Raw genomic sequence first — 25,942 nt, forward strand, 5'->3', positions numbered from 1 at the left:
GACCTTGAATGGACACATTTCAAATCATTATATTCATAGGAGAGATTACCAAGCAGGATGTGGAAGGTCGTGCAAGGGATGCTGTTAAGGACCGGATGTAGGATGATGGTCGTGACTGCCGTCTAAAGGTCGTGACTAATTGTAGGGATCGGTGCTTATTTAGCTTTAAAAGGTGCGTTTTATCTCTTCTATCATTTGCCTTGTCACGACTGGATCGGTGCAATTCGATTTTTTTAAATGCAAACTACAGTTTTGATCATTTAAAAGCTGCAAATGTATTTGTCTGCAATGAAGACAAGATACCTGGATGGGGAATCCGTTGTTAGGGTGTACCTACCGCCATTTAGGCCGTCCTGGATGTGCTCTGATATCGTGTCACCGTTGATGTTGCTGCCGTTTTATCTGATGGCGCAGAAGCCGATGCGCTTTTATCTCCTCCAGCCACGACTCCCCCCATGGACCCCGGGGGAACCGCCGAGCGAAGCCCCCCGACGCAAACAATGACAAGCAAAAGCGCATTTATTTATTACCTTATATTTATTTATCTATTTATGAAGAATTAATGTCCATTCAATTAACGTGACACTATAATTAGACCCCCTGTCCTTTGTAATCTATTGTATCGGTGGCACAGTTCGCCTCAAGCCGCAGAAATTTCATATGAATTAAGGGATTAACTCTTTTTTTATCATGATGATATAAGTGATAAATAAAAAAAATAAAAAAGGTAAAATACACTGTGATGTCATCAGTTACCTCATCAGAAATGATCTTTGCCAAAAAAGGGCCCTTTTTGTTCAACATACCAAAAGGTCAAAAGCTTCACCTGCGCTTTTGTTTCTTACATCGCCACAAAAAAAAAGAAGAATTAAAACACCTCATGTATACAGTATAAGCTACTATACCTCACGGTGTTACAGGCCGTTGCTCTGTGCCTGTTTGCTTTTTTTTTTTTTTTTAATGCTTTGCCCTCCACAAGCCTGTATAGCCCACGACAGCCAAATAATAATGAATCATTTCATAAATAATGGGTTTAGGGGCTTATCGGGAATGAAGAGGCCGCTGCCGTGCGCTTATCTCACTCGGCCACATTGCGGCCTGTGTTCCGCTCCCCATACTGAGGGAGCGCACTGGATGCGGCGAGAAATAACTCAGCTACACACACACACATACACACATGCACACACACACTCACACACACACTCACACACTGCTCCACAACTGGCAGCAGAAAAAAAAAAAAAAAGAAAAACCTCAGACATGGATGACCCACTCACAAAATGGCTCCACTTACACAGTAACATCAACAACACGGCTGGAACGGTAAGTGCTGAAAAATAAAATAATAAGAAAACATCTCTTTATGTAAATCGGAGCATTCGTTGATCCAAAGGGCTGTAATTGGATTGCGATCGTTTCCATTTCATTGGTGTCACGTTCGGAGCGTTTAGCCTATATTTTTCTGCCATTGTCCGATCGCGGGTGGTGGAGACTGTACGGGATGTAATAACGGATGCGAGGCCTATGGAGAATTCCCAGAAATAAAAGTGCGTTTTTCAGAATTTCGTTCTGCTGTCGGTGTATAAAGGAGTAGTCTTGTGAGGATTTTTTAATCGAATTAAGAACCAATGGAAACACTTCGCCGATGTAGCCCACATTCAGTGTGTCCTGCCTTTGATGTTCAGCTTAAAAAACAACAGCTCCATGGCCTTCACCACGATTAAATGAAAATGACACGACCATCTCTAATAACTGTATTAAAAGGACCAGATCCGAGTGTTTTTTTGTTTTTCAAGCTACATGTGGATTCACTGCAGGCAGGAAAAAGGAAGGGATTTTATTTATTTATTTAAGGATTGCCTATTAGCAAGCTCCAGCCATAACCTCTCTACAAGACGACGAGTTTCACCTCCAAATGAAAACACAGCTGACATTCTCCTTGTAAAATCATAAGGGGGCAAATTCATGTAAAGCTCAAACGTTGGTTAACGGTATAAACTGTCACTATAAACTGGTGTGAAGGCCAAGTGAAGATAAGAGATTCATAGAAAAAAAAACAGCCAAGCATAAACCACAAGATAAAACTATGAAGGACAAGTTTAATAACTGTAAATATATACCTTTATATTTATTAGAAAAATGTGCCACTGGGGCAAATTTATAATGATACAGTTAGCTGTTCTAACCTAGCAAGTTTCACTTTTACAAAAGCTCTCAAACCTTCAACACCACACAAAATAATTTGACTTTTATTTAAATTAAGTTTTCATGGCATATAGGTGGGATCAATAGTGGAACAATTTCTATATTGCAGGTTTACATGTTTTAGATTTATCTAACAAAAGGCAAGAATAATAAAAGAAGATTGTAGATAATATCCAGTGAACTGTATTTTATACACTCCTCGTTTTGGAAATATAAAGTCTGCCTTTGATTGAAAAAATAATAATGCCAATCATGATAATTTATATTATAAATATTTACTCCTAAATTTGGCTGCAGTTATAATTTATATATTCTTATATATGATCCACTTTAGTCTAACATGGAAAGCATATGCGTGGTTACGTGGTATATTTACACCGTAACAAATAATGTCTTGGGATGTGAATTAATCGATGAAAATCTCACTCAGGAGTAGAGGACTTGAGCGAGTGAAAATGATGGAAAAACGGCAGCCGGAGCTGTGTCCTGGAAGTCCCGACGCAGAGTCCGGTCCTGGAAAACGGGAGGACTCCTCCATTATCTCCAGACAGAACGGATGCAAGGAGGACGAGGAGCCGAGGAGAGGGGAGGCGGGGGAGTCGAGGGGAGGAGGCTTCAAGGGGGTAGAGGAGACGGATGACGTTCCTCTGCAGAACTCGCGCAACGGGACCAGCATCAGCATCATCCTCAATGGCGTTGCCAAGGAAACTGCCTCTCACAACGCCCTTGACCTGAAAAGGGAAGTGCCGGTGATCGAGCTCTCCAGGAGGGACGCTATAAAAGCGGTGGAGCAGAGGACTGAGAGCCATTTGGTGCCGATCACGGAACTTCGCAGACCTCCACCGCTGCCGCTCCCGCTGCCGCACCGAGACGACGCTCGAATGGTCCAACTGAGTCCAAACGCGTTTCCTGTCCCGGCTCGGGCGATGCTCTACAACCTGGCGCAGCCTCTCGCCGCCATCAACAGGTAAAGGTGGAGGCAGAGAGGGAAAAAAAGAAAAGTCTGAGAGTTTCATGATTGCACGTTTCATTTGATCATAGGTGGTCACCATAGAAACTTTGGAGTCTGATGGATGCTGGCCTGAACAGGCTCCAGTGAATAGATGCTTGTTGGGTTTGCATTATGTTGTAAACAAACATGTATGTGGATGTGGAACATTGAGAATTGGCCTGTGTGTGTGTGTGTGTGTGTGTTCCTGGTGTAAGGAGTGTGGGGTGTGTTCTGAGTATATGTAACAAATTAAATGAAAAATGCTCGATATCATGTTTTTCTCATACACTTGTGCACCTTTTTTCTGCTTTCTGTGGCTGTAGTCTCGGAGGGGAGTCGGATCAGTACAGCATGTACCCCAGCAACAGGGTAAAGCGCCGCCCGGCGCCTTATGAGGTTGAACTCGACGAGGGTAGGCACATTTTAGATCTTTATAAGTATGGTAAGACGCAGTTCTGCTGTGTCCTCCTGCCAATTTAGTCCCCTACATGTCCACTCCTCATCTTCATTGTCATTCGTCCACTGACATGGATCTATACTGTACCTAATCTGAGTGTTGCAGAAGATGTACTGCAAAAAGGACACTCAGCTTAAGTGTTTTACCCAAGAAGAATAAATGCATCATAACTCATGGTATGAATGGATGTGGATAACATGAATGTCAAATAATGCTATACCTGCGTGGCATTAAAGTGAAATCTATTCAGCCAGATTGGGGGTTTATTTCATTCGAAACATCCTTTTCCACCGCTGCCCACTCACTGCCATATGCAGAGGTGGAGGATGGGGGTGCTGCTGCCTCCATGCCAAGGTTTTACTGCAGAGTGGGCTGAAGGATTAAGATAGACTGGGTGTGTTCCAAGGGCGACAATAGCCTGGAAGACACCATTGTCGGGGGTGGAAGGATGTAACTACCTGCAGTAGGTTTTTTTTTTTTAAGAAAAAAAAAGAATCATACTTCAATAAATAAAAAGTAAATAGAATATGAAAGAGGGAGCACACAGTCTCTCCGACACCCTTTCCTGGTATGACATGCTTCATCAAACATTACTTGGCACACAATATGTATTTATGGTACACATATTTTTTTTTCGCAAGGCCCAATAGATCCTGTGCCTTCATCTAAAAATCCATGGTTAAACAGAGGACAATTTTTTAACTTCATTCTTTAGTTAAATTCTGGGATTATTAAACTTCAAAAAAATTTCCTTTAAAACCTATGTGCATCTCCCACTGCTACTTCATACATTTTTATTTGTATCTTTTATCAATTGGTTTATTCTTCTACCCAGTGCATGATCTGTGTGAGCCCAGCCTTTCATGTTGTTTGTCTCATATCTTACACTGATGCCTCTTTTCCAAACCCCCTAACTAGTCTCTTTCTCTCCCCTTTTCCTCCACTAGCTGGCCAGCCAAAGATTGTTCGCCGCATCTTTACTAACAGCCGCGAACGTTGGCGGCAGCAGAACGTGAACGGGGCGTTTGCGGAGCTTCGCAAACTCATCCCCACTCACCCTCCAGACAAGAAGTTGAGCAAGAACGAGATCCTTCGGCTTGCCATGAAGTATATCAGCTTCCTCTCCAACCTCCTCGAGGACCAGGACGGAGGGAGGAATGTTGGCAGCACAACTGATGGGGAAACAGGGCTGCTGGTTGGGGCCCACGACGGGGGCCCTCAGGGTGGCCCACATCAGGACACAGTGGTAGGCCTGGCCAGGGACGACCTCCTGGAGACAATGTCGCCAGGTTCAAGCTGTGGGAGCCTGCCTGATGGCGATGCCGAGGGCAGCCCTGAAAGCTTTATGGAGGACCAGGACTCACCTCCAGCTCCAAGGACTCTAACAGCTTCTCGTGGGACTGCGCTGCATCTAGCTGCTAGGGATCTGAGGCGCAATGGACGGCCGTTGGATGGCTCCAGTCGCCGATGATGCTGATGCCAACACACCACGGACACAACACCTGAGACTGGAAGAGAACAATGAGAGAATCTAAAAAAAGACATGGATATGCTCAGGACCTGTTAGCTTGGAGTTGTCAGTGTAGGAAGGAGAATCGAGCGTGGCGTCCAAAATGGACCATGGGCACAGTAAACCTGAGGTAGCACAGATGAACGGCTTGGTTCGATTGTGATTGAATTAGATCCAACTAAAGACTTGTAAATTCTGCATGTCTCATGTCTTTAACTGGACTGTGGCTTATGACTTTCTATGTTATGAAAGTCCAAAGACTGGATTCTCTAAAAAAAAGAAAAAAGAAAAACACACAAAGAAAAAAAAGAATGAGCAAAAAAAAAACAAAACCAAACAAAGACTTTTGATGTGTAATATGATATTGATCACATTATGGCGCGGCTAGAATAGAGCTTACATGCTTACAGATTGCTGCAAATAAATGGATCTAAAGTGTAACTGAATAAGCCCAGATTCACGCCCAACAAATTTAATGTGTTAGAGCAATGACACAAAAGTGCATATGCCTCGGTTGGAGGCCGTAACCGAATGGACCGGACTATCCATGAAGTTGCCCATGTGTTGTAAATAGCATTATATTTCCACGGCACAATGTAATAACAGTGACTCGAGTTCAAGTCATGTGGTTGAAGATGTACCGTAGCGTGTTTGTCAATGGGTTTACTAGCAAAACAGTCTTTTTATGAGACGGGGGAAATGAGGATAAATGAGAGGAAGTGTCTGAAATGTAAAAACAAGCAACTGAACCTAGTACATCAAATGTGGTACCATTTTAATTCTTTTTACACTTTAAGGTGGTGACAAAAAATGTACACCATATACAGCAACAGACAGGTAAACTATTTCGCTGCCTGGGACGAGTGGCTCTATCTATTTGAAATTGCTGTGGAGGTACAAGACATGCAGTGTGTTTCTTAAAGTGTACAAACTATGGGTCGAATGAAATCATGAGATGACCCATGCAGTCCTTTTGATATGAATGTCTCTTTCAGTGTTTTTTTTTTTTCTCTTTAAACTGTAATGCAGTTGTAGTTTAGTAAGGTACACAGACAAATCCCTTCATTGCCGCATTTCACATATACGCATACAGGCAGAGGCACGCGCACATACACACACACTCACACGCTAGCACACACACACACACACACATACACACACAGTGTTAATATCATAATGACACCAGCAGTTTTCTGACAAAGACAGTAAAGTGCGTTGCTTGTTATTCTGCTTTTTTCAGCAGGACTTAATAGTAGCCTCTATTGGTACCTTTGGTAACTATGGTATTTTATGAATTGCAGTAAAGGGACATTGTACGTTTGTTAATGACATATTTGTTGTAAGATAGCTGTATCAATAAATATATCCAATGTTAAATCGATGAATTTTATACAAAAAACCCTTGAATAAAACAAAGAGGAAAAGCCTTGTATTTGATCTCACTCAAGCGAGTTGTGGCTCTTCTTGACTCGATTCAGTTCATTTGAGTTCAAGTTAAATGAATTCAGATCAGTTTGATGTGGTTCAATTAAGTCCAGCTAAGTTAATTTCTCTCAATAGAAACACTTTTGTCCCATATTGCATCATTAAGAACATTTCTTCATTATATTCACTTTTTCATAATTCCAAAAACCTAATTAGCGTAACCCTTAGAGGAAGATAATGGCATACACCACACAGCTGTTTTCCACCTTATCTGTACAGTGTATAGTTAAAACCACATGTCTACTTATGAAACTCCCCCCACGAGACGCTGGAATCCTCACTTCCTACCAACAAGTGACAACTTCCCTTGGAGGTTACCGTGGCTCTGTGACCTGCAGGATATCCTGCCATTGTGAAAGTGGTTTTGACAGCCCGCACACTGTTGTGTCTGTACACACACTGTGGAACCACCATACTGATCGAGACTCCTGCCGCCCCGGCAAGCGATTCACTTACGCAATCCAAAAGTTATGTGTGGGCCCTGTAGTGATCATTAATCAGAAATTAGCTCCACATTTTTCTCAAGTCTACTTCCTTTACTTTTACACAGCAGACTTCTCCACCAGTACCTCAACTGCATCAGCTTTTTGCATGTTGCTAAAAAAGAGGAGAATTGCTTCCAGAGAGCATCAGAGACATCCAGGTGTTTGGAGACCTCTCCTGTGCTCGGCTCTGGCTGTGCTGGGACTCCTCTGAGGGCCTCTCCAGGTTAATGCCTGCCAAACATTTACCTGCTTCAGTGTTCCCGACTCTCAAAAAGACACAGACTCACAAAAAAAGAGAGGGATACAGGGAGTGTATATGAGGGACTCAGAGGAAGGGAATGAGAGGAGGCCTGTGCTCGTGTGTGTGTGTACATGTTTGTGAGTGTATGTGTGTGCTCTGCATAGATCTGTATGTGTGTGCGTGTGTGTGTGTGCGTGTGTGTGTGTGTGTGTGTGTGTGTGTGTGTGTGTGTGTGTGTGTGTGTGTGTGTGTGTGTGTGTGTGTGTGTGTGTGTGTGTGTGTGAGCTGGCGTGTGTGTATGTGTGTGTTTATCAGCTCAGTGCAGATGGGTGGCAGAGTGGCTCTTGCAGCCAAATGATTCAGTATGCTAATGAGTTGTTATCTGTGGTGCTGCAGGAACAATATACTGTCTTTCTCACAGTGGGAATCCAGCCTGCTGGGAGCAGATTACACTGCACACACCGCCAAGGTAGTTATTTATATTTTCACAGAGTAGTAGAAAATACATAAATGCGCACATACACACATATCCACAGATAGGCCTATAAACAAACAAGCAAAACAACATTTTAACACACACACACACACACACACACACACACACACACACACACACACACACACACACACACACACACACACCACTACCACTGCCACCAACAGCAACATAATTATGGTGGAAATGTGAGGTAAATTTGTGTGCTTCACCAGTAGATGGAGATGAATTTCTAGGCTTCCCTCTTTTACAGGTTTGACTGTTCTTTGACTGTATTCTTCATAAAATGTAAATATTAAATGTCCTTTCTCATCACTCAGAGTTGCAATTGAGAGACATTTGTAGCTCTCCAGACTTTCCATCATTACAAAATGATGGAATCAAAATGAATCCCCTTTGGGGACTAAAATGACACTTGTGAATCTTTGTAAAATTCACAAATTATATTAAATTACACTTTTTGGAAGAAAAATTTGGATAATGAAGATGTTTTTTTTTTGTTAAAGAGACAAATAAAGAAAAATTAAGGCTTTTATAATGTTAAATTGGACATTATCAGAAATATCATCCTCTAAAGTTTATTGTGTCACAGAGTGTTATGTTATACTTTTTTGTTCTAACACCGGCTGCACACTCTAGACACTTTGTTTGCCTCAGAACAGCAGAGGATATAAACACATTATGAAGATGGAATAAAAAAAATTGCAAGTAAAATCAAAACGTATAAAAATGAATGAGACATGCACACATTATTACTCTTTAGTATAGTTGATAAATGTGTGTGGAATTTGCATTTCCTGTAATTTCAAATCAATCTGTGAGTTGGAAATATATGAATTAATTAAAATAATTTTATTATGATTTCACTCCTGCTTTCTGTCGCTGCGTCTGAACCGTGTTGACTAACAGAACATATAAAGGCACTGAACCAAATTCAAATGTTTCATCAGCAACTGAGATGTGGGCGTAAGAAGTGTCCATAAGAATTAGCTTTACCGCCCTGTTGTGTGGAATGAAAGCAGCAGGCAGTAAGTGTACCAGAACATGTTGAGTCTGTCTTTTGATTTGATGAAATTGTTCTCTCTCAGATTATCTCATTTATTCAACTTCCCATTCCTTGTTTGTAACATTTTTAATGCAACATTCAGTCTGACACCTGCACTTATTTTATCATGCATGGTGCTTCTTTTGCAAAACTTGGGCATCTTACTCCCTCTAGTGGGGAAACAAGTGCAATTATGCATCACACGACTTAATTTATTTCCACATTTGTATTGGCTTCACTGACACTCAGCTTATCTGTCTATTCTCATGACTAATGGCTTTTAAATTAGCTTCTAGTTCTGTTTCTGAGTAAATAACTCAAGGGTCATTCATTTCAAGCAAAGTGATTTTTAATGCATTGTTAAGTGTTGCATACAGAAGTATAACCAAGCCTCATCCATCTCCACAAATACAGCAGGGCAAGCAGAGCGTTTGGTTTGATTAGCTCGACAGCAGCAGATACTGAAGCAGCAGAAGCAGCAGAAGCAGCAGAATCAGCGGAATCATATTAGTTTGAGAAAGCAGTGCAGGAGGCTGAAGGCTGTGCGGAGTCTACGAGAAGTCAGAGCTCATGAAAGGTCAAAGGTTTCAGTCACAGGTTTTCTACAGCGATAGGTTTGGTCTTTGATCCGGGGTAAAGCAAGAAGCCGGAGAATGTGCTGTCGTCCTCGGTACTGGAGTAAATCCCATTCCAGTCCCTGAGCGTCTCCAGCCACACCTGGTCGCCTTCGTTCAGCTCCAGCAGTGCGAGGTTGGACGCCTGGTCGATGTCTTGGCCGTACAGAGAGTCCCGAGTCCGCAGCTTCCGAATCCCGTTGACCACCAGGGCAGCACGCAGGGGCCGGTTTCGCACAGTGATGTGGTAACTGAATAAGTAGACCCCTGGGTGGGTGACGTTGAACTTGCTGAGTGCCGGGTCCCAGTGCCCCTCCCCATTGTAGAACACCTTATCGAACTTCACAGGTAGACCGGGCGGGGGGAAGGACCTGCTGGGGAACAGACCCACGCTGAAGGCAGAGCGAATCTGCTCCACACTCTCACCTTGTTGGCCTTTAATGCCCCGAGGCCCACGTCCGCCTTTGGGCCCGCGTTCCCCCCTCAGCCCTGCCATACCCCTCCCGCCTAGAGGTCCTGGGGGCCCTCTCGCCCCAACATCTCCCTTCCCTCCTGGAGGCCCTGGCTCCCCTCTCTCTCCCTTTTCACCATAAGTTCCATTCACTCCTGGGGGGCCTTTCTCACCTCTTAGACCAAGAGGCCCAAGTTCGCCCACATCACCTTTCTCTCCTCTCCCACCCGGTAAACCCTCGCCTGAAGGTCCTTGTTCACCTTTCTGACCCTTTGTCCCAGAGATCCCCAGGGCACCCATGGGCCCCTCTCGGCCGGTGCTGCCCATAGTCCCATTCAGGCCAGGCTCTCCTCTTTCTCCCGGGTCCCCTTTCAGACCACTGAAGCCATGTTCACCTTTCTCTCCTCTTGGGCCAGAATCACCTATGTAGAGAAGTTATGTTAGTTTTAGGAAACATGTTTTAATGAGAAAAAAAATGTATATCTTCATGTACATATGCAAAGTGTATTTATTCATATGATTAAAACAGATTTGGTAATAACTGAGTGATTTCTATTGAAGTTCTCATTGAATTCTACTCACCTTTTTCTCCTGTTCTTCCTGGGATCCCGGGGATACCAGAAAGTCCTGCAGGTCCTTGATCACCTTTTTCACCTGTGGTAGTTTTGATAATTAAAGAGTAGAAAGGGACATAACCAGAATACTGCAAATATTGAAAGACAAGCAGAAACACGTATTCAAGAACTCTCTCTTTCTCTCTTCAACCTTATAGTACCTAAATCGCCATTGAGTCCGTTGGCTCCGAGTAGTCCTGCTGGTCCCAGTGCCCCTCTTGGCCCTGTTTCTCCGATCCCGCCTGGCAACCCTGGAAAACAGAGAAGATGAGGAAAAAGGGCAATTTCTGACATCTAAAAGTTGATTTCCATGAACTATCTTACCTGGAGGGCCCTTTTCTCCTGTCGGTCCTGGTGGCCCTCTCTCTCCGACGGGCCCTACGGGGCCTTTTTCTGGAGGACAGCACTCACAGAAGTTGAAGAAGCATTCATTGTAATCGAGGGTGTAGTTACCGTCGGCATTCCCCAGAGGAGCTATGGCGTCTGTGGGGAACTCGGTGGAGTAAGCTTCATTAGAGTAGGTGGTGCTGTCTGCTGGGGACAGGGAGTAAGTGTCCATCATACCCTCAGTGGTCTCCTCCGTGTTCTGGCTGCTAGAGGTGGTGGTTCGTCCAAAACCTCCACCCCCACCTCCACCACTGCTCCCGGCTCGTGGGGGCTTCTTGCTGCTTTGAGGTTTGCGTGTGGTCCTGGCACTGGAGGTTGATTCGGCCATCAGGACCATGAGGAGAGCAGTGAGGAAGATGAGGCGAGTGGAGAGCATAGTGAGAGCTTCGGACGGTGTGCTGTGGAAAAAGAGGAAGTAAGAAGACAACACACAAAACAGGTGCAGCAATGTGAAAAAGGCTGTTTCTACTGCAGATTAAAATGTATTAGGAAGCAACAAGTGCCTCTTACCTGCTGATCCTGATAGTGTTGAGTTTTCACTCCATCCTCCTCAACTACTGATGTATGCAGCTCACCTCCTTCCTTATATTGCCCTGAGTACAACAAGTGCTGCACTATCAAGCCAATGACAGAACAAGGGACAGAAAACACTAGGGGATATTAGGAGGTAGCTGGGCTGGCAAGAACAGATTACGTGACTCCTGAGGGATATGAAATAAAGCAGGTTGTGCACAAGGCAAGACATTATTCTTTGTGATATGGGATATTATTCCAGAGCCCAAGAGTGTGCACGCCGCTGAGGTGCTGCTCACACACATGCTTGCTTTGTACACAAACAGGAGACAATACAAAGTTATGAACAAAGACACATAACCACAGAACATGCATGCTCAAACATGTTGAATGCACACACACAAGCTCAGACATTATTGGTAATGAATCATAGAGTTACTGAGGGCTGCACCTCATAGTGATCACACCAGTTGGCAGGACCTCAAAAGCAGAAAATGGATCACCCTACACCCAGTGGGAGAAGGATCAATGTCCCAAAACAGGCGGCGTGGCCACATTGATCCAAACATTCACTCCCCTTGATCTAAGAAATCCAAATAACCAGTAAAGATCATTGAAACCCAGCCGCACTGAACCAAACCTCATGTCTCACAATGAGTGTTGGATGTAGTTTCAACCTCTGACATTTACTCTGATTTATTTCCCACTATATATATATATATATATATATATATATATATATATATATATATATATATATATATATATATATATATATATAAATAGATAGATATATAAAACCTAACAAGATGAAACCTTACGTAACATTAATACACAATACGTCATTTAACAGAACAGAACAGCATAACATAAGCATTGCGCTATGTTACGTAACGCAACATAATGTTGCATAAAATGATTACTAAAAACATAATTTAACGTACCATAAAAACGTTACATAACAGTGTTACTAACGCAATGCAATGCATCCTTTTTCCATCCTTTCTATATATATATATACAAATGTATGTATATGAATTATCCTTTTGTAATACTTTAAATATTCCATTTGTTCTGTAATCACTCTTTTCAGATATATCTCTAATAGATTTTAACTTGTATAATAAAACTTAACTACCCCCAAACTTACTGACTGAAAATGACGGTCCGTCCAGAGTTACATTACTCCAAAAAGCCACTAGGAGGAAGAGTTTGCTCAGTGGAAAGATTTTTCGAAGCAGGATCTAAACCAAGGCGCAGCCTCACATCATTTATTTCGGGTAATTAATAATTTGTTATAATTCAGCATTTTTGTATCGAAAGTTTGTTGTATGTGTAATATTTCCAGCATGCGTGTGTGTATATTGTATTGTACGGTATTTTATTGTGTTATGTTGTTATGATAATAATACATGAAGGCGAGATAGAAAGACAGATCGATAGATAGATAGATAGATAGATAGATAGATAGATAGATAGATAGATAGATAGATAGATAGATAGATAGATAGACATGTTTCTGAGCAGTGGGGTGAACATATCCACATTCATTAAGAGCATGCTCCGTAAGATTATACTGGATGACGTCATGGTTTGATTCGCAGCCAACGCCATTGGCTCAAATATTTTGCTTGTGTGTCCTACGAGTCTGCAGCTGCGCACTCCCGACAGCGCCGACTACTGTTAGAAAATGAGCAGTCTCAAGTTGGCCATTATCAAAACCCTCCACCTCCGCTTTGCACTTTCAAAATAAAGTCCTTTAACTGCGCACCCACGTACGGCACTTGCTTTGACGAGGCTTTATTGATTCAACCACCATCCACTTCCTGTTCCGCGGTGGCTGTATCTCGGTGCTTTGACGCGGCCCAGGAATGGAGGTGTGTTTGCAGGAACTGTCGGGCTCGTGTTGATGCGGAGACCGAGCTGAGACATATCCGAGAGGAGAAACGGGGTCATCGGCGGAAAGGGAGGACACCACCGAGCCACAGCGTCGACAGTCGCCTGCCTCCCGGTGGCTCTCGCGTCTTTGCTCAAGGTGGGTCCTACCCGGAGTATCACCATCCTACAATGGGCTGGGGGAGATCCGCTCAACCCGGAGAATGTGCAGAGAGCCGAGGATAGGGCCCAGACGACCGCACCGAATCAATGAGGCTTTCTTGTCCGCGCTCGCCCTGCGCTCCTCGGCCCCGGTGTCTGACAGCCAGCCGCGCACAGTGCGTAAAAGTTCTCGGAGCAGAGGGGACGGGCCTCCGTGGAGTTGCGCTTTAAATGTTGAGATCCATCCCTTGTCGGACATCGTGGTAGTGATTCGAATTCTTCACAGTCCCGCCGAGCGGATGGAGTGAATTGTGCCAAAAGGGGGAGAGGGACAGAGCACAGTTCGGCTGCGTGTGATGATAGGAGACACAATGACGCTCTTGTCTCTTCTGGGTCGGATCATGCGCTATTTTCTCCTCAGGCCTGAGACGTTGTTCCTGCTCTGCATCAGTCTGGCGCTGTGGAGCTACTTCTTCCACACCGACGAGGTGAAGACCATCGTCAAGTCCAGCCGGGATGCCGTGAAGATGGTGAAGGGGAAAGTGGCGGAGATGATGCAGAACGACCGGCTGGGAGGCCTCAGCGTCCTGGACGCGGAGTTCTCCAAGACCTGGGAGTTCAAGAACAACAACGTAGCCGTGTACTCCATCCAGGGCCGGAGGGATCACATGGAGGACAGGTTCGAGGTGCTCACCGACATCGCCAACAAGACCCACCCGTCCATCTTCGGGATATTTGACGGCCACGGTGGAGAGGTAGGCTGCGGGACTGGGAGAGGTTACTCAGGCCCACCCCCACACACACACACACACACACACACACACACACACACACACACTGCAGACCCATCACACCTATAGACCTGATGCTGCACGAGCTCTCATTATCACTTTGATTCAGATTAGGTAGAACACACAAACACATCCTGGAGAAAGCATACAGTATTTTCTCTTATACTGCAATAAAGCCCCCCCCCCCCCCCCCCCCATTTAAAAAATATGTCTTCATTCTCTTTTTATTCCAGAATATACAGTGTCATGACAGACCTGTAACAAACTCTCTGCTGGACACCATAGAGATGCTGGTTACTATGGGAACACAGTTATTTGAATTGGGGCACATGCTTACAGCACTTCATACTCACCCCATTTTCAAATGCAGCACTTCCCCCTCCCCACTCCAGCATTGTGTTCTTCTTTTGTGTGCACACCTCCTCCATGCCACTGCCAGGGAGTTGACTTGGGATTCATCACAAAAGACTGTGCTCTCTGTCTGTCTGTGTGTGTGTGTGTGTGTGTGTGTGTGTGTGTGTGTGTGTGTGTGTGTGTGTGTCCTTGCCTAGTCAAGGGTCAGTAGTTTCTCATGGCTGCCTACAGGCCACATGTCGTGCACCATCTGTCACCATCACCACGTCCCCTGAGGTTCCTGCATGGGACTCATTTCACAGAATAATACTGCTTGAGTTTCATATTTCACATTTTATTTTCTCTTCAACTAATATTTTATCACAAGAAAACCTAAGGGGATGACATAAAGGCCAGTTTTTAGATGACTGTACAGACTTTATTTGTCTGAAGTCAAGAGAGTTGCTGCAGTGTTTTAGGAGGAAAAGCCTGTTTTTCTTTTTATTCAAAGCACTTTTACAGCTCTGTTGAAAAAGTATGCAAATAGCGTTCCTCTGTCACACATGATATGCATCCAGTTTTAACTTTACACGGGAAAATACTCTTGTTGTGTTATGGTTTTGTTCAGTTAGAGAGAAAGGGAGGCAACAAACTCTGTCAGTTCCCGCCCCATAAACAAATATTTGTCCATCCTGTCTGTCGCAACGTCTCTCTCTCTTCTGACATCTGTTTTCTCCCTTTCTTCTCTTTGTGTCTATATTCACATTTGTTGTTCTCCTTTGTCTTTTTTTCATCTTTACCTTGTATCTTATTTTAATTCCATCTTTCAGTCGTCACCGTCAATTTGGATTTTTGACCTCAAACATAATGGGTCCATCTGACATTAGGTTGATACAATTTAATTTAATTTGATTATTTAGTTGAATTTACTCAATTAAATTATATAAATGTATTTATTATTAATAATGAAATTTTAATTAATTTACCTTCAGCTATTACAGGGTCATTAGCATCAGTACACAGAGCTCATCCTGATTATATGGAAACATACTCAGTAATAAACACAGTTTCCAGAGCAGTAACAGAAAATAAATCAGTTAGAGATGAGTCTATAATGTTAAGGTTCATTTGACAAAGTTGTGTTTACCCTCTGGGACTCTCAACGTTAATAATGTTGGTGGAAAAATGTTCATGTGAACAGTTCAGAATGTTTATTTGCTAGTGGATTACATTTTTTTGCCGTTTGGCACAACTGTAAACAAACACACACACATTCGCACACAACACACTAAGTGAAGCGATGTTGCCAAGCCAAATATATGGGCAGATAAAACCGGGCCGTCTCTGGCAGTGCAGTCTGTTCTGGCTCTAAAATTATGCAGGAAACTTCTCAAACACAACTTTGTTTTTTTTTTATCATGTCGAGTTGTGAGTAATGGCCCAGAATTGTAAAAGTCAGCACATACCGCAGCTCTTTTTAACCTGATTTACCGACACAGTTTGCTACTGAAGCAGGAGCTGTGAGCAGTTTGCAACTTTAAAAGGCTTTAACTCTATAACGCTATAACATTTAATTTATAGTCACATACTGACTCTACCTTTTTATGAAGCTGGCCCAATTTATCACGTACACATTATTAGATCCTCGGGCTGAATATTATTTGAGACATTTGTGCAGCCTTGTAGCTGCACAGACACTAGTGTTTTCAGCCGTTTACTGCAAATGGAAATTTACACTTCAACCCCTCTCCCCCTCTCTCTCTCTATCTATCTATCTATCTATCTATCTATCTATCTATCTATCTATCTATCTATCTATCTCTCTATCTCTCTATCTATCTCTCTATCTCTCTATCTCTCTCTCTTCTTCTAATTAAAGGAATGAATGAGTACATTTGTCCAGCAAAGGGGAATTAAAGATGGGTGCAGCAGGAAGAGATGGTTTTATTGTAATGGTCCTAAGTAATGTTTTAATCTCATATAATATTTCATTTCCTTCTTCCCTGGTGTATTTTACTTCCAGTTCCACTTTGCTGCAGGATAAACATTTTGAATGGAATCACAGTGGTTGTCAGTTCAGTTATTGTAAAAAGTAAAATGTATCATAGAGGTTTAAAAGGTTAAGTGTTGCTCAGTTATTAATTGAAACACAAATTCATGATCATATTCATGAAAAGTAGAAAAAGGTACCCAAGCATAAAAATAACTTAATAATAAATTCATTCTTTATTTCTAAATTCTTTACATAAGCAGACACTTGTGTTGCAGAACTGCTAAAACTACAGCAAAGCATGTGGATTGATTGGCCTGATTCTGTCCTAATTTCCACATGAACTTTGAGTATATATGTATTCTGCTTCTACCAGGATATTAATAAGATGGTACATTTCCCCCATTTTTGCATTTCATTCAACCACATTAGCATAATGGAAATCTTGGCAGAGAAATTGAGAGAAGAAGCAGATAAGTGAAGGCGGGGGGGGGGGCAAGTGGGCTAAAGGATGTTCAATAATTCAGCGTAGAGCAGTTGCTTTATGGAATGAAAAAAACCACTCCTCTTAATTAGAGTTGTATAGAAACGTATCACCTGGCAACCACGGCAGACAGATCCCAATTTGACAATATTATGGTTATGTACTAAACAGAGGATAATTAATCTAAAAGTGTGATGAAATGTCTATAAACATATAATTTAGTGGAGCCGTGAAAGCAGATTTTTCTCAACAATCATTTGACAGCAAATAAACATCTGTAGTATCTATCTTCCCTCACCTCCTGACTTCCCCCCTCTCTCTCTCCCAGGCTGCAGCTGACTACGTGAAGGCCCACCTGCCCGACTCCCTGAAGCAGCAGCTGCAGGCCTTCGAGAGGGAGAAGAGGGACAGCGCCCTGTCTTACAGCAGCATCCTCGAGCAACGCATCCTGTCCGTGGATCGGGAGATTCTTGACAAGCTCTCTGTCAACCACGACGAAGCAGGTCAGGAGGGGAGAGGGCAGTGGTGGGGAGGGACATATATGCTGTGTGTGTGTGTGTGTTGGGGGGGTAAGTTGTGAAGGGTTGGAAGAAGCTTTGGACAATCAGACTTTAAACATTTGTAGAAAAGATGTGTTTTATGCCTCCGTGCTGGTGACAGCCATTGGTCAGAGGCATGTTTTGGGTCGTACATCCGTCCCATTCTTTCAAACGTGATATCTAAAGAATGCCTCAGGAGAATTTCTTCAAATTTGGTTCAAATATTCAGTTGGAATCACAGATTAATTGATTAGATTTTAGTTGTCAAAAGTCAAGGTCACTGTGACCTCACAAAACACACATTTTGCTAAATGAAACGCGTTATCTCACAAACACCTCAAGGGAATCCTTTCAAATTTGGTACAAACATTCACTTGGACTCTAGGATGAACTCCATAATTTGGGTGGTCCAAAGTCAAAGTCATGGCGACCTCATGTGAGTCTGGAAAATAATGTGTGTGGACTGAAACTGTTCAGGTCGGCAGAGGCATTCAACTGCGGGGGCGCTAATTCTGGTTGTGAATTAAAATGTGAAAAGGCATCTCAGAAACACAAATAACTCTCTAACAGAGTGTTTCTAGATTTTGGTTTAAAACACACAACATTGCCATGAAATATTCTGTGTCATATCTCCTTCACCGTTAAAATTATGCCTTCAAGTGCTCGTTCGTTCTGCGTTCACGCTGCCTGCCTCATAAAGGACACTGTACTTCATAGCTCCTCGGCTATCAAATAAAATCAGACAGTTTCCTGTATGATATTCTCTCTCTCTCGCGCTTCCCGGCTGACATTTAACACTTTGAATGAATCCTTTTGTGCACTTCACTCAAAGTGTAGACTGTCGTGTTGTAACGTTATGCTGCTGCAGGCGTCACAGATTTGAGATTTCCTGTCTCCTTTTGTTGGCCTATTGTTTTTCATTGTTGATTATTTTTGGTAATAATTTGGTAATGGTACATTTTTTTTCATCATATTGTATACATAATGCTTGACCTACTACTGGCCCACACCTCCAACACTTTTATTAAGCAATGACCTCTTGACCTGTGGTTCACTTCAGTATCATTTGTATCATTGATTTTGCACTTTTCTTCCCAAAAAATCTATGATTCACATTTTAAAGGTCAAGCTGCCCTATGTTGCATCACAGATTACTGCAGTGCAGTGTAGTGTGGACAGTAAATAAAAAATAGTAGTTTCAAAAATAATTGTGACAAAGCAACTCAATACTACTTTTTATTAATAATCATAGGCTAATAAATATACAAGCTTCCATCGCTCCCAGCTGTTTAACATTGTAACACATTTGTGTGAATTTTTGCAAAAAAATCTAAATCTAACAGCACCCTCTGCTTTTTCCTTCCCTTTCATTTTTCTCTTTCTGTCTCTCTTGCAGGAACGACATGTCTGGTAGCGCTGTTGTCGGACAGGGAACTCACGGTGGCCAACGTTGGAGACTCTCGCGGCGTGCTGTGCGACAAAGACGGGAACGCTGTCGCACTTTCACATGATCACAAACCCTATCAGCTCAAAGAACGCAAGAGGATCAAGAGGGCAGGTACGCAAGGGAGCAAAAATACTGAAATGTATTGCGTATACCTGCACTACACATCCCTGTATATTGGATTTGCACAGGGATGTGTAGTGCAGGATTATCAGGGCTCTTGGCTGTCTCCTGCTGGTCTGTTTAGGTACAGCATTGTATTAAGCACATGTCAGAAATAGATACCTAATCTTTGTGATTAAAGGATTTTCTCAAGTTAGCCTGTATTACATTATCTCAATTCAATTGAGCCTTAGAGCAGTAGCTACTACACACACAGCTTTTGTAACACTCACACTAAACAGAAGTATGTTCATTGGACAAACGAAGACTCAAAATGGTCCAGGATTTATTTTCATTGTCTTTATACATTCATTCATTTTAATCTTCATTTCCAGGAGGTTTCATCAGTTTCAACGGCTCCTGGAGAGTGCAGGGAATCCTGGCGATGTCCCGCTCTCTCGGGGACTACCCACTGAAAAACCTCAACGTGGTCATCCCCGACCCGGACATCATGACCTTTGACCTGGACAAACTGCAGCCGGAGTTCATGATCCTGGCCTCCGACGGCCTGTGGGACGCCTTCAGCAACGAGGAGGCCGTCCGGTTCGTCCGCGAGCGCCTGGACGAGCCTCACTTCGGCGCCAAGAGCATCGTCCTTCAGTCCTTCTACCGCGGCTGCCCCGACAACATTACCGTCATGGTGGTGAAATTCAAGAGTGGAGCCGGGGGCAGCAGCAGCAAGACGGGGGAGTAGGTTGAGTCTAGAGCTCACGTTGCAATCAATGTTTTCTGTGATTTTTTTTTTTTTTTCCTCTCATCTTTGGAGCAGCAACATCAGGGGAAGACTGAGAGAATATGAGGTATAGACACTGAGAACTGGACTTTTAACAAGTGCACACACACACACAAACACATATATATATATACAGACAAACACATGCAAACACTAGAAATAAGGTTTTGTTTTATTTACAGGTCTCTGATTGATATGAGGACGTGTAAATACAATACAGACCCAATAACCATCTGCCAACCTAATGACAAACACATTGAAATACAGATGTTCTCCAACACTGCAGATGCATTTAAACGCCGGACAAACCCACACCACACCACACAGGGGTTTTCTCTCAACCAGCACACTACAGACTGTGATTGATTTACTACTGTTTACTGCACATGGATGGTACAGCTCCACTGGAGGCTTCTACGCACGAGGCTCCAACTAGTGCCTACTCAAAGAGTTACTGTGCAACTACAGGAAGCTACTGAAAATGCCGATGATTTGCAAAGAACACACTGCTTGCTGCATTTTGATGATAATGTATGTATAACGTACCACATTGCTGACCTTGAAAAAAATTGTGGAAATAAAAAAAAAAAAGAATCCAGTGGATGCCTACCTTTATCCAACTTTAACTGATGCTACACTTATAATCTAACTTTTGAGTATCAGAGACCCGTCCCATGCACCCTTGAGAGGTGGCTGTTGAACCGCCCACGCCAATGAATAATCACCATTCAAACAATTTGTCACTATCATCCAAACGTGCACAGCCGTTCTCATGGAGGCTGAAACTGCACATTTGTACGCCACCTTTCAAGCCTGCACGAGACCAGTGATTCGTAAAAGCGAGATAATGGGTCGGAACATGCAACACGCTCATATGCACCCAAACACATAGAGTTCTGACAAATAATGCTCCTTTCAGATGTTTATTTTTTTTGGAATGGGGAACTCTTATTACATATCAGCCAGTGTAAATACTGTATATCCTCAGGAGGGTTTCAATGTATGTAGAAGCTGACCCTCACCTCTTGATTATGCCGTTATGGAGCTAACGTGAAGTGACTTCGAGCTATCTGCATCAGGGCATGTGCTTCGGCGTATCCATGTTCGCCAACAAAATGCTTCCATGGACACTGGTGGGCGCCTTTGACCTGGGGAGCACATGCGACAGGCTTGCACGTCTCTGCCGCAATGAGAAAGTGACTTAAACATGACATGTGTACTGCGCAGCTGCAGCTCGAGTGCCAGTATAGCCAGAAATATGATATGCTCCTGACGCAACACAGCCAGTGTCATCGACAGGAAGGTTACAGTAAACCATTACTGAGTTACTATAAGTTCAGTTTTTAACACTGTGTACCATGACCTTATTTAGATCAGTTGGAAGAAGCATTTTTTTTTTTTTAATGGTTTCTCTAAGGCCTTATTTATTGTTGAGTTTCTGGATGTGTCAAATCAGTGTTCTGTCTACTCATTTTTTTGTCCTTCTGTATATGAGCAGAAGTTTATAATAAAACAGATCAAGTTAACCTGAGATGCAGTCTGTGATTCATAGGGACGGTTATGTGTTGAGAATTTCTGTATGGGAAAAAAAATCTATATTAAACTAACTGTTCAATCTGAAATCTGTTTCCTCCCTTTAGTTTTTATTATAAAAAAGATGTGGCTCTAGTAACTGCATGCTCACTTCAATCATATAGTGACATTTTCAGATTCAGTTTCATTTGTATTTTCCATTATACACGTCACAGAGTACTTGGGAGTAAAATGCAGAACTCCATAGATTACTTTAAAAATAACACAAGACACATTATTCACATAACATAATGTAAAAAGCATAAAAAGAGAGCAGCGTCAGAAAATTTGGATCTCAACACTCAGCTAATTTTATTCGATCTGGTTTAATTTATTACCACTATAGGCCTATATTGCACTTTTTAATCCATACAACTGGTTTAGGTGCAGTTTGACACACACACCTGCTGAGGTGCCTTGCTTAAGGGCACAATAAGAAGACATGCGTATAGAACTAAGACATGTTCTTCACTTTGTCTGCTTTCTGTCACCTCTTCAGTAATCTGAATACATCTGCACCATTCATGGCTCTGAACTCTGTAAAGCCTTGTGGCCTGAATCACTGAGCGATCCACAATCATTAGGTGGTGACATCAGAATTAGTTGGGGGGAAAACACGTGACTTCTCCAGAGCGTTTCTGGGATGCCACTGTTCGACCACACGCATATCTTTCCCGTGACATGACGCTGCAAAGCAACTCAACACCGCTGCAGCCTCCGGACGGGGGCGCACTCAGCCCTGAAGCGCAGGCTGGTGCCAAGTTTACTGACGGCCTGCAGCAGGTGCATGTGCTCAGAATAAATCGGACTGATCCAAATGCCCGAGACCGTGTCGCGACATTCAAGTTTCTGTTACCGATAAAGTCAAGTGCGTCACTGAACAGCTTTACTGGAACCATTTACTTATTTCAAATTTGTTTGGCACTTTATAAGTGAGGCAACTCCGCGTTGGCAGGAGAGGAAGAAAGTTGCAATCCAGCCAACTCTCAAATAAGCAAAAAATAGAAACTGCTTTGTTTTTGCCTTCCCCTCTGGTTGTTTTCTTTTGAGGTTACATTATGGGACAGCAAGGCTCCAAATCCTCCATGGAAGCGAGGGTGATTTTCCACCGCGTTGGAGATGGGGACATGTATCACAGAACCGACTCTGTAGTTCACATCCAGAAGAAGGTGACCGGCCAGTCGGTCTCTCCTCGCTCCGCCGCCCGGGCACTGGAGAAGTCAACACCTCATCCTTGGCCCCTGCAGAGCCGCTGTGACGCCGCGGGCCTGGTGTACGTGATGGATAACCCAACCGGCGGCGTGTGGGTCAAGCCGGGACAGAACTGGACCCGATCTTGATGGAAAGATTTTTAAAATGAAGTGGAATTAAAAGGAATTCATGGGTGGGGTAAAGTCAAGCACCCCCGTTGTTGGATGCACCGTGTGCGTCATTCAGCTTTGGCGAACAGTGGGATGCGGATGACTTCAGTTCCTGTGACTTCAGTTCCTGTGCTGTTGCGCCTCCACGAGTTGAGGTGGATTTAAATCGTCTCCGCGACATGGAAGAGTTGTTGGACTGATCACTGAGAATCCCTGATTTAGTCTGATGGCTCATTGTTGGACTGGAAGATGACGAGGAGAGGCACCGTGCGTCATGCGTCATGCCTTGTTTGAAACATGCGTTAATAGGAGTGAAAACACAGTGTATTTTCAGATTTATGTGGAGGAGATCAAATAAAAGATGTGGAGTTGGTATCGGCAGATGTTTAGGCCCATACATCTGAGTGTATCGAGCAAACCAATCTGCTATGTTAACCAACCAGTGGTTTGTAAACAGTCCACTTTGATGACTGGGGGGAAACCGCAACTTCCCACTGGCTGAACAACCTTTATTTATTTTTCATTTACCGTCTTATTTGACGTAACCTTCGTTTGTACGATTAATTTTATACTGGGATTTTTTTATTTGTAATACATTTGAACAGATTTTTGGAATAATGATGCTAGTTTGAATGTCATAGCCTGGGGTCAGATCAAGTTAGGACGCCATGTTTGAATGCGTTTCAGTAACTCGAGCCTGTCATAACAGCAGTTGTCTATGGCTCAATTTGTTTGTGAGAAAGCTTAAGAATGCTTTGGAGGAAGAGGTGGTGAGTCTGAGGATTGACAGCCATCTCTCAGGGGGATCTGAGGACGAGTGTTTGTTTGTTGAAATGAACTTTTAAAGACTTTAAACCTCACTTAATTCATTTATTTATTTATTTTAGAGACCAGCACAACTTCTCTTAAGCTGCGTTTCTGTCTTTGTGGGGGAAGTCATTGTTCATAACTGTTACTGTGTATCGTTTTCACCTGTCACTCACACTGATCCTGAAAATTAAAATCATGGAACTGATATTTGAAGCGACTAATGACTCTATCTCATAATTGTGCACCTTGGTCCACAGAAAAAAAAGAAAAGAACATATTTAACGTTTATTCATTTTCATTTAGAAATATTTTTGATGCGGTGGTTTTATTTCATTACAACATTTGGTTTACAGCTAATCATATCCAATCCAAATAATTGTGTTTATATACAGTAATTTCAATGTGCTTTTAGTAGCAGAATATTTAGACTATCTCAGGCAAATGTCAAACATTTTATAACCCCTGCATCGAGAACACTGTACAATAACATGTTGGTTTTACAGTGGCAATAAAAGCACATAAAATCCAAGAATATACTCAGGTGTAAACTTTGCCCTCTGGTGTGTTACCTTATCTCTGCTCACCGAGTTATGAGCAGTGTGGAGTTAATAGCTCATCTATTAAACTCCGGGCAACGCACTAAGCAAACATTGCGTCAAAGGAGAACTGTGAAGGGGAAGATGTGACTGTCCCACTCCAATTGATTGTCTTCACCTCTCCACGTCGCCATGGGTCTTCGAGGCTCCAAGCTACCCGAGGTCCAAGTTCTCCTGCTGGGCCTGGACAACGCTGGGAAATCGACGCTCCTCTACAAACTGAAGCACAACGCGTGTGTCAGCACCGTCCCCACTATCGGCTTCAACGTGGAAATGATGGAGGTGAGAAAGAGTGGGAAGAACATCGCCCTGATCCTGTGGGATGTCGGTGGTCAGGGGAAGATGCGGGAGTACTGGAGGAGTTTCCACCAGGACGCAGGGGCCGTGGTGTTCGTCGTGGACAGCTCGGACAGGACGCGTCTGGAGGAGGCGCGCAGGGAGCTGGACAAGACGCTGAGGAGCGAGCAGCTGGCGGGACGTCCGCTCATTCTGTTCGCTAACAAACAGGACGTGAACGGAGCTCTGACCGTCACGGAAATCAAGGACAGGTTCAACCTGGGGAAGCTGTGTCACGGGCGCGACTGGTTCGTCCAGCCTTGCTCGGCGTCGACGGGAGTTGGAGTCGAAGAGGCTTTCAGACGAGTGGTCCAACTGGTCAAACTCCCATCAGACCCCGGGGCGATGAAAGACAATATCAAGGATACAGTGCACTACCTCAGAGCAAGCAGCAGACATTAAGTTTTATTTATTTAAATGTGTTAATGTTGTTTTACATTGAAACTCCTTTATGTCAAAGGCAAACGATATTTAAAGAGATTTGACATTTTGCTTCAGTCTGTAAATAAGAATAATCGCCAGCCAATAAACTGAACAAAGATGAAGTAATAAATAACAGTAACAAGTTTAACTATAGACTTTTGCAATAAACAGTGACTAAAATAAAAGGCGTTGATTATGGTATCATGGTCACCACATGATATATCAAAACAACTGTCGAGTACCACAGACAAGGAGATGTTTTCACTGGTGTGTGCATATCTTCTTTCAATAATTAAACAGAGTTCGATTATCCCACGCTGCCTCCTGCAAGTACATGAAACTGAGTTCACAGTAGGTATCTCACTATTCAGTTCAGGCCTATATTGAACAAAGATAGTGAAGCAAAGTGAATCAAAAACAAGTTTTAAAGTTCGGTTTTGGTGATATGCACTGCAGCACTGATCCGTTTTTGTGAGAAGTCCTTCTTGTTGTTGTTGTTTATCTTTTCGTTGACAATGAAGCATTTTCATGGTGATCTCTTATATGCAGCTATAAATATTGGAAGATCCTAAGGTTTAACCCATTATGGTTTCTGTCAATGATCCACCAGTTTGCTATAACGTTATTATTTCAGTTGTCAAGATAATGCTTGATGAATTCAAGAGCCATTAAGGTGCATAACCAAAGGGACCTGGCAACCCCAAGCTTGGTCTGATCAATGGTTTATTGATACTAATGAAACATTAGATGATCTATCAACATTGTAAGCTATTGCACAAATAAAGCAAGATTTGCGAAAATGAAGCCAAACATAAACACTCGGTTGGACACATTGCT

The 25,942-nt window shown here is 43.1% G+C and overlaps 4 protein-coding genes across 10 annotated transcripts; 3 read left to right on the forward strand and 1 right to left on the reverse strand.

The window, feature by feature from the left end:
- Nucleotides 1-1,130: 1,130 nt before the first annotated feature.
- Nucleotides 1,131-6,605, forward strand: tal1 (T-cell acute lymphocytic leukemia 1). 2 transcript variants are annotated; one of them, XM_034613074.1, is made up of 4 exons: nt 1,131-1,323; nt 2,636-3,172; nt 3,520-3,638; nt 4,601-6,605. In XM_034613074.1, the coding sequence occupies exons 1-4, from the start codon at nt 1,178-1,180 to the stop codon at nt 5,122-5,124; spliced, it is 1,326 nt and encodes a 441-aa protein (XP_034468965.1). In that variant the 5' UTR covers nt 1,131-1,177; the 3' UTR covers nt 5,125-6,605. The 2 variants fall into 2 exon arrangements, with proteins under 2 accessions (XP_034468965.1, XP_034468966.1); XM_034613075.1 differs by having other exon boundaries at nt 1,133-1,323; nt 3,520-3,608.
- Nucleotides 6,606-9,227: 2,622 nt separating this feature from the next.
- On the reverse strand, nt 9,228-17,573 carry otol1a (otolin 1a). 4 transcript variants are annotated; one of them, XM_034613069.1, is made up of 7 exons: nt 17,428-17,573; nt 11,492-11,574; nt 10,919-11,379; nt 10,756-10,845; nt 10,563-10,634; nt 9,396-10,402; nt 9,228-9,360 (listed from the first exon to the last, which is right to left on the reverse strand). In XM_034613069.1, the coding sequence occupies exons 3-6, from the start codon at nt 11,355-11,357 to the stop codon at nt 9,507-9,509; spliced, it is 1,497 nt and encodes a 498-aa protein (XP_034468960.1). In that variant the 5' UTR covers nt 11,358-11,379; nt 11,492-11,574; nt 17,428-17,573; the 3' UTR covers nt 9,228-9,360; nt 9,396-9,506. The 4 variants fall into 4 exon arrangements, with proteins under 4 accessions (XP_034468960.1, XP_034468957.1, XP_034468958.1 ...); XM_034613066.1 differs by having other exon boundaries at nt 11,492-11,595; nt 17,428-17,567; XM_034613067.1 differs by lacking the exon at nt 17,428-17,573 and adding an exon at nt 13,072-13,207 and having other exon boundaries at nt 11,492-11,595.
- Nucleotides 12,688-21,629, forward strand: ppm1la (protein phosphatase, Mg2+/Mn2+ dependent, 1La). Of its 3 annotated transcripts, none has more exons than XM_034613082.1 (5): nt 12,688-12,770; nt 13,953-14,286; nt 17,458-17,632; nt 19,065-19,226; nt 19,610-21,629. In XM_034613082.1, exons 2-5 carry the CDS (start codon nt 14,059-14,061, stop codon nt 19,966-19,968), a joined length of 924 nt encoding a protein of 307 aa, XP_034468973.1. In that variant the 5' UTR covers nt 12,688-12,770; nt 13,953-14,058; the 3' UTR covers nt 19,969-21,629. The 3 variants fall into 3 exon arrangements, with proteins under 3 accessions (XP_034468973.1, XP_034468972.1, XP_034468970.1); XM_034613081.1 differs by having other exon boundaries at nt 12,708-12,774; XM_034613079.1 differs by lacking the exon at nt 12,688-12,770 and having other exon boundaries at nt 13,342-14,286.
- A 264-nt stretch (nt 21,630-21,893) lies between these two features.
- On the forward strand, nt 21,894-25,323 carry LOC117777962 (ADP-ribosylation factor-like protein 14). Its single transcript, XM_034613099.1, has one exon. The coding sequence runs from the start codon at nt 24,479-24,481 to the stop codon at nt 25,082-25,084; it is 606 nt and encodes a 201-aa protein (XP_034468990.1). The 5' UTR covers nt 21,894-24,478; the 3' UTR covers nt 25,085-25,323.
- Nucleotides 25,324-25,942: the final 619 nt, after the last annotated feature.

This window comes from Hippoglossus hippoglossus, chromosome 17 (assembly GCF_009819705.1).
Source record: "Hippoglossus hippoglossus isolate fHipHip1 chromosome 17, fHipHip1.pri, whole genome shotgun sequence".
Classification (NCBI taxonomy): domain Eukaryota; kingdom Metazoa; phylum Chordata; class Actinopteri; order Pleuronectiformes; family Pleuronectidae; genus Hippoglossus; species Hippoglossus hippoglossus.